At 48.6% G+C, this 11,329-nt stretch overlaps 1 protein-coding gene across 1 annotated transcript; it reads left to right on the forward strand.

Moving 5' to 3' along the window:
* The first annotated feature begins 890 nt into the window (after nt 1–890).
* LOC119386128 (visual system homeobox 2) lies at nt 891–10,685 on the forward strand. Its single transcript, XM_037653472.2, has 5 exons — nt 891–1,050; nt 1,927–2,068; nt 5,638–5,824; nt 7,655–7,829; nt 10,207–10,685. Exons 1-5 carry the CDS (start codon nt 891–893, stop codon nt 10,605–10,607), a joined length of 1,065 nt encoding a protein of 354 aa, XP_037509400.2. The 3' UTR covers nt 10,608–10,685.
* Nucleotides 10,686–11,329: the final 644 nt, after the last annotated feature.

The following is an 11,329-nucleotide window of genomic DNA, read 5'->3' on the forward strand; positions in this document are numbered from 1 at the left end:
CCCTGCGGTTTCTCTCGTCCCAGCGTCGTCCTCGACAAAAGCGGCCGAGCGCTGCATTGGTGGCGCTCGCTGTAAAACAGTACTCTATATAGAGCGCGAGAGGAGCCTTTCGTAACGGTGTGGCGGACGGTTATACAGACGTCGGCAAGGAGACAGCTCTCCTAGACAGGTGGGCAAGGCAGGTGCGCGTCTGTAGCCTACGAAGGGGAAGACACGACGCACGTTGCCAAGACAGTATATGCTCGCACTACAGGAGTCTTCAAGAGCGTACAGAGCTTCTCGGCTAAGAGAGATCGACATCTTGCTCGGGTGGACGCAAGGAACACGAGATCGATTGGCCACAGTACCGCGGACGGTTACCGTTACAGACTTGGCACGAAGAGACATCTGCACAACTGGTACATACTGTGATACGCGAAGGCAATATTTCGATGATCGCGACGTCCTGTTAACGTTGGGCTGAGTAACGTCAAGCTACACTGGAAGCTGGAATCATCGTCGATATTTCTACAGCAAGCTCTACATGGAAGATGATCTGCTGCGCAGTAGGATGGCCAACTGTTGATATGGGCCAACTTCGTAAGACATCTGATGAGCGGCGCTGTTAAGCTTCTTTGTTCTAAGACTGATTTTCTGACTTTTGCAGACCTTTGCACGTACTATGTGTACTTAAAGTTGTAATGGTTTTTCTGAGATCCACTATCTGACGGTGCTGCGTAACTACGAGATTGCACTCGGCAACGTCTGTAGGCACCTCTGTCGGTCTGTTTCATGCTTGTATTCTCGAAGGCATTTCAGAAGAAGGGTCACTGGATGTGCAAGTGAAAACTGAAACCATCTTCACCGTAGAGCAGGAGTAAAAGTGTGGAGTGTCTAGTTAGTAAAACGAGATGAACGACGAACTCTCGGCTGCTGTGGGCTACAGCCTTGTCTCAGAACCAACGACGGAAGGCGAGTACTGTGATCTGATGGACGATTTCAACCCGTTGTGCATACAGGACTCTGTGTTTGACGACAACTTTGACGCCGATGCCACCGGCACATTTTCAGGTGACGATGATCCCTTTTCTTTCGGTTTTCTAGATTTGTGCTTATATATTGCACACAACGTAGGCAGAGTGGTAGGAACAGAGATTTGAAAAGTACAGAACAGCACACATTATTTTATTTAAATACTGTCGGTTACAAAACAAGTGTTTGAGAACAATGTATTGCAATGAAAATGTTATTGTAGTTACAACACAGTATTCAAATTTAAATCATTTGTGTGTGCCAAGAAGCTTAAAGCGTCTCAACGTCTGATGGATTTGTTCAGCTGAAGAACTGCGGAAGAAATTCAAACAGAATGGTCTATGAAAAATAACTCTTCACTTGGACAACGACCAATTTCGTACCAGTTTCCTGAGGCGTTTTTAGTAATGACTATTTATGCTAATTTATACTGAATAATAGATATAGGAGCCAACTTTAAATTTATGAAATACTTTGATGTCTACTCTAATCATAGGACCGTTAGCTTAACACATGCCATCCCATCTTTATTTTTTATTTTTATCAAGGTTTTCGGACAACTGAGAGTGTCACTCAGTAATCGGGCCACTAAACATGAGTTGCGGTACACGGTTCATTAACACCCGCCACACACTGCGTAGTTTTACTCCTTACGATATCCATATGGAGCCAAGTATCGTAGGCAGACTGAATACATAAAAGATAAAGGGGAAATAAGTGGTCAGCATATGTGTAAAAAATAAGAGTATACCGCTCAGTGTCACGAATAGTAAGCAGGAATAAGCCTTCAATAAGCTCTTGCAGGTCTCTGAAACGACTCTCTGACTTCAGTAGGAACATGACTACATATTGGCTCTATGACATTCAAGATAAGCTTGCGTTGTGACCGTGTGTTTTTAATCCACAATACTGCAGATCCCTTAGATGCCAGGGACAGTGTCGCCGTAGCGCCTGCGGACGATGGGACCGAGGTGGACTTCAGTGACCCATTGGTTTCGGAGAGCCAGGACAGAAGCCTGTACGAAGTGACCGCAGAAGAAGCCTGCCAAGCGACCGGGTGAGTCAAAGGCGTATGATGCATACTTTTAACGGTTCGAGCGAAGGTGCTTGCGAAAGGACAATGGCTGTATGGTAGACGCACGCGAAATAGAAAACGTTGGCACGCATTGGTCTTCAAGCAGCATGCGTCTTGAGGACACACACTGACACTGTTGCACTCGCGTGAATTGCCACGATAAAGCTTGTTGAAAATGAAATCGTAATACGGGGGAAAAGCAGCAAAGCCCGAAGCAATTCTCAAAATCGGTGGCTTGCCTTTAGGTCACCTCATTTTCGCAGGCCTGTAAAAGCGAAATGAAGTCGAGACCTTAGTATTGCACCTCTTGGCTAAACAAGCTGAAGTCCGAAATGGAGCAGTGGGCATCTTTTTGTGCTAGTGAAAGTGAGTGCGGTATATAGCCACAGAGTACTAATAACCGGTGCAGACAGAAACATTTCGTTCCCACTTCATACAGCGCAATTTGTAAATTAAGGCTCCTCTGTAGATGTTTAGCTTGTTTAACTTGTGTGCATTTCACATTATTATTGTTATTACTTCATCATTGCACCCATTTCGCAATTGCGGTCATGTGTTCACGAAACTGTGTACTCGTATAAAGTTAATGCTTGTGTTTGTCCCTGTGCTCGTCCTTTGTCGATCTCTACTCCGCGGTCGCCTTCCCTGCAAACGTGTTCTTACATCCTCGTACCTGTACATCTTCGTGCTATCCGTATACTGGCCTTTCGTTCTCACTGCTGCAGCTTCGCATTACTGTCGTGTCGCCCTAACTCAGAGGCGCTCACTGCATACGAATGTCATATTTCTGTGACTCCCGTAAGCTGCCGACGTTGGCTTTTAAGCGCTCTCTCAGCGCCAGGCTCATTCAGGCTGCTGCACAAAATTAGCTATACTGGGCATATCCGTCGAAGTAGTGTGCGCGTCTAAAAATGTCATTCACTCGCAACAGACGGTGATCGCCGACCATATCAAAACGAATTCGAGCGCAAGAGCGTATTTAGATTTAATATCGGTGTCACCACAAAAAGCCGTAAGTTGTAATCGTGCCGAAGGTTGTAAATGGTTCCCAAAGGGGCACTGACGGGAGACTTCCTAGATAAATGAATTTTCTCTGCAGATAACAAAAAAGTGGCTTGTAGCATAAGTAGGCTCAAACGACAGTCTGCATGTGCCAACCCAGATGCATCGCTGATATACTGAGGCGCATACAAAACCCGGATGAGCCGAACCTTCGGGTCGCCAAACGACGTGAAAGTATCCGTCTTTTTGTAGCGTTAGCTACACTGGCCGAGGCAGAGCAGTTTCGCGTGGCAGTTTGAGAGCCGTGCTGCGCCTGCGCGAGGAGCACTGACGTCACACGGCGCACAGCTGGCACACCGGAGCCGCCGCCGCCGCGCGCACCTCACCAGTCTGCGCAGAGGAGTGACGTCATAGCCGTGGCAGACGCATTGGCGCCGGCGCGCGCCCAGTTGTGCGCCTCCGTTGCGCAGTGGCCGTCTGACACTGCATTTTGCGCGCCATTTTGCAGTGGCCGTCTGACACTGCATTTGACTCTCATTTTGCGCGCGCACGCAGACGTATCAGTGGGGGTATACATACAGCGGGGAGGAGGAGGAGGAAAAGAAAAACAAAAGGACAGGGAGGTTAGCCCTTTGTCAGACCGGCTGGCTCGCGTTTGCCAGTGTGGTATAGCCATGGAGGACAGCGCAAATGCTGCTAAGCGGCGCAGAAAAGCGGAGAATCTACAACCAGGAAAGCTAAGAATAATCAGTTGAACCTTAGCTAGCGCTACGTATATCCTGGGATAGCCGAGCTAAGCCACTGCAAATTTTTGTTATCGACTCGCGCAAAAATGAAAAAAAAATGTCGCTTAACACGAACCACTTAATTGTAATAAAAGGTTTGTCGACTCAGCGAGAAGTCCGGAGTGATCGGTCGCTCTGGCCGAAGCATTTCTGTGGGCACGGGCAATATGATGCACAATATTGTGCTAAAGCATGCTAGGCTGACACCATGGAAACATGGCGTCAGGTTAATAACTATGCGTAGCCGCAGGAAAAAATGCTGTTGATGTGCTACTGATTATCATACATTACCATAATCCACCATTATGATGGAATGTTTCCCATTATAATGGTGGATATTGTAGTTGACATGGTGACGTCAAGGAAGGCGTTGTTGTGTGCCTCACTTAATGCACAATTAACCAGCCTTAAGCCAGTCCCCACTCCAGTGAGCACACGGGAAACATATGTGCCTACGTGCAGTTCATTACCTTGAATGGGCATCAAAAGAGAGCAGCAGTTCACCGCAACAGCTGCACACGTAAGCGCCTTCTCTGGGCCGGAGGAGGCGCCTACCGCGTTGCATCTGTTGATGTGATTAACTGCTGTTTTTAAGTTCCGGTGCAGGATAGTCAACTGGACCCAGAAGAAAGGGTTTCCCACTCGTTCTGAGGGAGACGAAACAACACCCACCTCGCGTCCACCATGTCCACTACAATATATATCATTATGATCGAAGAGATTCCATTGTTATGGTGGATTATGGTAACGGAAGATGAACAAATCTTCAATAGTACGTTGCTCCAGTAAGAGGATAATGAAGGGTTCGTGAACAATTCATATTTAAAGAAAAGCGGCGCACAAAAAGACGAAGATAAAGAAGAGAACCACACACAGCGCTGTCAAACAAACAAATCGTGAACAAATCAGATGAAATGCCAGTTGTCATGCCACAACCAGACTACGTAAAGCTTTCGCATATTATTAGAAGCATACTAATATTTAGGAATAGTGACTAGTCGAGTCGAGTGGCGAATCGAATTGGACAGTGTTTGACTCGTCTTTTTTTAAGAGCTTCGAAAATTCGCGCCCTCAATCAAGAAACTTCGGGTTTCCTTAAATTAACTGTGCTTATTTATGTTGCACTTACAAGCTTGTGTCGAGAGAGAGAGAGAGAGAGAAAACATTTATTTGTGGAGGCCTCAAGGATTATCCTCGTTGGGTGGAGCCCTTAGTTCAGGGCCGCATTGGCTCGCGCCACACCACGTGCCCGCTGGATCAGCCGACGCTGCTCCTGCGGCTCTGAGCTGGTCAGCGCAGTCTCCCAGGAGAAATGTGAGGGTGAAGGAATAGGGCGGCAGCCCGGTGGTTGTGGACATTCCCAGGTGCAGTGATACACCATGGGCTTCGCTCCACAATAGGGGCAGTATGAGGGATAATGTGTGGGGTGGACGAGATGAAGGATGTAAAGGCAGCGGAATGAATTAGTCTGAAGCTGCCGCCAGACAACAGCGTCTTCTCGGTTGAGTGATTTGTGTGGTGGTGGGAAGTACATGCGGCTTTGTTTGTAGTGTTGTAGCGTTTCAGTGTAGTTGAGTGGTTGTGTCGAATAAATTTCTTACTTATACTTTGCTACTGTACACTGCCTATTTTCCGGCATGGCAAGGCCCGTCAAGCGAAGCTGAGACGCGCTCATCTCGTCGACCTGCCTTGAAAAAAAATCTGGAACAAGTTGATTGAATAATTAATTAATTGATTGATTGACTGAGTTTTTTCGCCACACAGAGGCGTGTCAGTCAACGGCAATGGCAGTGTGCGGCGAGAGCGGCGCAAGCAGCGGCGTTACCGCACCACATTCAGCAGCTTCCAGCTAGAGGAGCTCGAGAAGGCGTTCCAGCAAAGCCGCTACCCGGATGTCTTTGCCAGGGAGGACCTAGCTGCCAAGATACAGCTGACCGAAGCGAGGGTACAGGTGAGGACTCCTCCGGATAGTACAAACCTCGCATTGTGTCGGATGCTTCTCAAATATGTAGAGTTATTACAACGAAGCTCTGTATAGAATGGAATTGAATGGGGGAAAAAAACTTTATTCAGGTCCGTTGGAGCGTGAACTAGCACGTAGCGGGCCTCTCCCACGTCAGTACAGATAGGCCTAGCCTCTCCGCCACGTCGTAGGCCCGTTGGACGTGTCCAGAGTTGTGTTTTCAAATCCGCATCCCATGCATGGACGATGCAACGTCTTCATCAACCTGTAACGCGGGGCACCGCCAGAGCCTGTGGTCTAAGCTGACAAAGTCTGAGCAAAGCGCACAAAGGTTTGACGTCTGGATAGATCTTGTGCAAGGGTGCGGGACTAGGATATGCCCCGACCTGCAAGAGTCTGAGCGTCGATGCCCGAGGCCTGTTCAATTTACTGTGCGGCGGCGAATACTTTCGCCTTCTCAGACAGAAATTCATCGTTAGTTCATTGTACGTGGCTGGGGGATCCCTATTGTCCAGACCCTCAGCGCCGTGCCACTCGGTAGGTATACGCGGTCGATGACTCCTCGTGCAGCTCTGCGGGCCCACTCGTTGAAGATGGACGGAGCACCCTCGATCTGTCCCATGTGAGCTGGTAACCAGAAGCGGTATATGCCGAGGCGAAATGAATGTCCGTGGGCAGGTTGTTCCTGGCGCGGGTATGTACGTGCCACACAAATTGCACAAGCTCCACTACCCACCACTGTTCTACTAAAAATGAAGAAGCGTCCGCAAACAAAAACTACAGTGAACTATACAAGTGTGCTACAAAAACGTATGTGCCACAGAAATTGGTCAAAATCCCGCTACTCACCACTGGTCCACTAAAGTGTCGAGGAACGGTGAATGCGGCCAAAAAATCCGCGTGCTGCTCGAATGGCTCCTCAAGATGGTGCACGAAACGCCAAACGCACGCGGCAAGCCAGACAAGACGATGCATGTCACGGCAAAAAGACGCGTGCTGTTCAAATGGAAAACTTTAATAAATTAGCATACGCTAAATTCAGAAGGGACTTTCTGTAGCATTTTGTACCTTTCAAGAACATTCTGTGACTTTCTGTACCTTTCATCAAAATTCAGTGTCCCGTATGTGTCGTGCGCTACGCATCTTCGCTGGCCATTCACCTTCACCGAGTGGAATGGCTTGGCTCCCTGATAAACCCAGTGATAAATACCGGGGCCGTCTCCTTTCAGCTTCGCTGGTCAACCACACCCACAGTGTGTAAAGACGGTGACTTTTTAGCTAATTACGCAATGACATGGCAGGACCGTTCTGCCAATTTCGATCATCCTGAAAAGAAAGTTCTGTTGGGTAGCATTACATAGCGAAGTAGGTCGAGAAGTTCCATGTGCATCCAGAAAGCCCTTTAGAGCCAGATTGAACCCAACACTGGTAAGTGAAAAGCCAAGAGAGAAAACCTCTGGACCCTAATAAGACCCAACGCCCACAGGAAGAAAACATGGACGCACCATTACCATTACCTCGTGTAACACCCCGCATGTGCCGACCGCCATGAAGTGCAACGTATAGCAATAAGGGCTTCCTATTGAGGCAAGTTACACCTAATTTTGTTAGTATTTGCATGTTTGAAAGAAGGTGAAGTACATTTTTGAGCAGCGCGCATAATCCTTCGCACAGATTCATAGTTTTACGTCGGGCTGTTGCCTTATGATGGAGACATCCTCTACTTTTATCAGACCGCAGTGGTACTCGTACATTTTTTGGAATATGCGTCAGCGGTTCAGTGATGTGTAAGCAAATAACGTCGGTGCGTAAATGCAGGTGTGGTTCCAGAACCGGAGGGCGAAGTTCCGCAAGCAGGAGCGCCACGACGCCAAGCGGTTGTCTTCCTTGCTTGCCGAAGCCAGCATGTTGGCAGGCGAGGGCAGTGCGGACTCGACGGTAGCCGTCGATGGTCTCGCCGGTATAAGCGTCGACGTCCTCAAGGGTCTCCTCAGTGAGTATACTTGCCTAACACCTATTTTTACTCCTTGCGTAGATATATTCACGTGAGTGGAGAGTAAGAATGAAACTAGACCTGCAAATGTTTCTTGTAGAATCAGAGATGTCACGTGGATCTGGAAGCTCTCACTGAACACAAGGAGCGTGTGTTGGGGGCATAGGAGTGCGCAGGGTTCCCCATCAGGGGGGGCGCAAAGGTTCATCGCAGCGCCCCCTCACCCTACTAACTCCGGGGCAGATTTTGCGCCCCCCCCCCTTTTAGGTGACTAGAAGGGTTAATGTACGGGGCCGATTTTGCGCCCCCCCCCCTTTAGATGATTAGAGGGGGCGGCCGCCCCCCCCCCCTCCCCCCCCTTCTCACCCTGTGCGCACGCCTGTGGTTGGGGGGCTAGTTGGTAAGACATTATTTTAAAAACTTGAACTGCGCTGAGGACGAGACACCAGAGTAAAAGAAGACAGGACGAATGCAGACGTTCGTCCTGTCTTCTTCTACTCGGGTGTCTCCTCCTCAACGCAGTTCAAGTTCTCAAGATAACGTCACTGAACAGACGTTGGGAAGAATCCCTCGTGTCGAGACATGAGCAACGTCACTTGTCAGGTGTGAACAGGGTGGTCCACACACGCGCCTAGAGCAAAGAAGAAAAGTCAATTTCAAAGGATAAAACAAGAAATGTGTTTGTGTCCCATTTAAACTGATTTCATGCGTTAGAATCAGCCCGATGTCGTTTGTTCTGCTTACTACTGCGCAGTATAACATTCACATAGATGGCAGTGTTTACAGCGTTTATCCCGTTCCCTTCTCTTGTCTGGGTGATTCTTTTGTATTCGATTTTCTCTTCCGCAATTGAATACTTCGTCTCTTCAGTTGTTAGTCGGCGTTTGTGGTGTCCTGGCTTCTTTCTTGTGTCCGTGTTTGCACGCCCTGTCTTTTTAGAATGAATACTTCTTTCTTTATTCTGCCTTTTCAAAAGAGTGACAACTTTTATACTATCTCTTGAAGAGATGCACATATCAATATAAAGAAACAATGCGGGCAGTTTGCACTAAGTCGAGCAAAGCTTGGTACAGCGAAGCACGAACCCGTCGTCTCTCATACTCCCCGTCGACTGACACGTCTACTTTCGATATGCGCGGCTTCCTGCTCGGGAGTACTCAGCCCGGCTGTGCACTATAGAGCGGAGGTTGTGCGCGATGTCTCCGTCGGTGGGCGTGACTTAGCTACTGCGCATGCGTGGCTTGAACAGGCGTTGTGGTATCTGGTCGCTAGACGACGCGATGCTTGCTTCCTCTTTCTTTCTATCTTTTCTCTTTCTCTCTCTCTCTCCACTTCCTTCTCTCTCTTTCGTCGATCTCTCTTTTCTCTTCCTTTTTCATTCTGCTTTTCTTTCTCTGTATTTCTCTCTCTCATTCTTTCTGTGATATGCTTTACCCTCCCCCCTCTTCTACTCCTTCCCTCCTTCTCACGCTCACTTCCCTTTCCCACCCTCTTGCTACAATATACTATACAAGGCTATGTTATGCTCTGCTAGCGTGGCTGGATAGCCGAGTGGTTGGGACGCTCGCCTTCGGATCGAGAGTACACGCGTTCGAATCCCGCCTCGTGAAGAATTGTTTTTTCGGCGAGAATTTTTCCTTATATCTTTCTTTCCGTCTCTCTGTTTCTCTCTCTGCCTGTACTCGTTCTCAGGTATAGCCGCACAGTGGCACATACCCGTTAAGATGATGATATTTTTATGCGATCGACTCACAAGGAACGATTTGCTAAACAGCTTCACTGTTAAAAGGAGTAATTTGTATTTCTATTGTGCATGATAATGGTGTATCCAACCGCGAGCCGTTTGACGACCACAAAAAAAATAATAAACACGTTCTTCATATTTAGCCTTAGCGACCGCCCATTGTTGCGGATCTAACGGCAAGTCGATGAAAAGTAGAATGAAGAAAAAAGGTATAAAAGATCAGTTCGTCATGCGGAAATTCCACTCACTGCATGCGTTCAAGGCACTAAGAAAATGAAAGTTAAACTCCTCCGTGTACTAGAGACACGGGGCACATCGTATAGACCATGCAAAACATTGACGCATATAGTTATAAAATGCGGTCTTTATGCATAAGCACCTTTTGTGATTATGCAAGTAAAGTATGCTTCTGTTCTTGGGCATGCGCGCCAAGAACATTTGCGTCTATAGAATGTGCGTCCATGCGTGCTGTGGCAACAGTTCCCAGCTTACAATTACACTGCGTGTCCTGCCCCTATTAAGTTGTTAGTGAATCAATCGTCATGATAAATGGCGTTTAATGGTTCAAGGGTCGTTTACGGCCAAAGAGCGCCAAAACAAGTTAGTGAATCCACTTTTCTTCAAATGTTCCAGGCGGCCTCTCCGGCGACTCCTTTGCGGATCCAACGCAAATGGGCGTTGCTGAGCCACTCCTGGAAGGCTTCGGCAACGAGAGCACCGGTAACTGCGACATCGGCAGTGCCGTGCTAGCGACAGACACCGCCGCAGGATTCAGCGCGGTGGACTTCGAGCTGCATCCAGACACGACCCACTCGTTGACAGAGGCCGAGGAAACGCAGAACCACTCGGGAAACGTGCCTCGCGCCGTCGCGCCAGATGGCGACTTGCTTCAGATCGCATTCGGCTCGGCCGTGGAAGACTTGACGCCACCCTCTTCTCTGGTCGACTGCCGTGACAGCGCGCTCAGCGACTCCGTGCAGAGCATGTTCGTCGAGATGTGCTTTCCCAGTGGCATGCAAGAGGGCGAACTGTGAACGCGAAACGCCGAGAGGTGGTTCTCGAGATCATACTTTCGCGGTGTTTAGATGATCTCAAGAAAGCCGTGTTGCGCCGTGAGGGCCACCGAGGTTTATCATTGTTGAACGCTGTGTTCAGGACAATACTGGTCACAGGGTGATATAGGTTTCTGTCATTGAGACCGTACCTTGCAGTTTCGACTATAGTGGGGAGCATAGGCGTGCGCGGAGTTCTCCATCAGGAGAGGGGGGGGGCGATGACTTACCGCAGCGCCCCCATCCTCCCCGCCTTTGGTCGAGTCCGAAAAAAATAGTTTCGCAATGGATGCAAAAATGACAATTAAATGATTTCTTGCTCTCACGAAGGCCTGCCTTTGGTCACCGTCTTTGCGAGGTCAAAGGTAGGAATTAAATTGTTGTTGGAATGCAACAGCAGTCGTCGTCGGCCGCCATTATCGTCAAAAACCTGCATGACCATAACTTTGTACATTAATTAATGATGGGACAGCCTACAGGTCCGACAGAGTAAAGCTATGGGGCAGACTTGGCGCCCCCTTCAATGGTTAAGGGGGGGGGGGGGGAGCGCAACCCCCTCTCCCCTCTGTGCACACGCCTATGGTGGGGAAAATCTCGCGCTGAGCGTGGAAGGCACTCGATGTCAGATATTCGCCGCACTTCTGTTGAAGCTTACGATGTTTAATAAAAAAAAACTTTGATGCCATATTGGTTCATCGACAGCT

Source organism: Rhipicephalus sanguineus, chromosome 3 (assembly GCF_013339695.2).
Source record: "Rhipicephalus sanguineus isolate Rsan-2018 chromosome 3, BIME_Rsan_1.4, whole genome shotgun sequence".
In the NCBI taxonomy this organism is placed as follows: domain Eukaryota; kingdom Metazoa; phylum Arthropoda; class Arachnida; order Ixodida; family Ixodidae; genus Rhipicephalus; species Rhipicephalus sanguineus.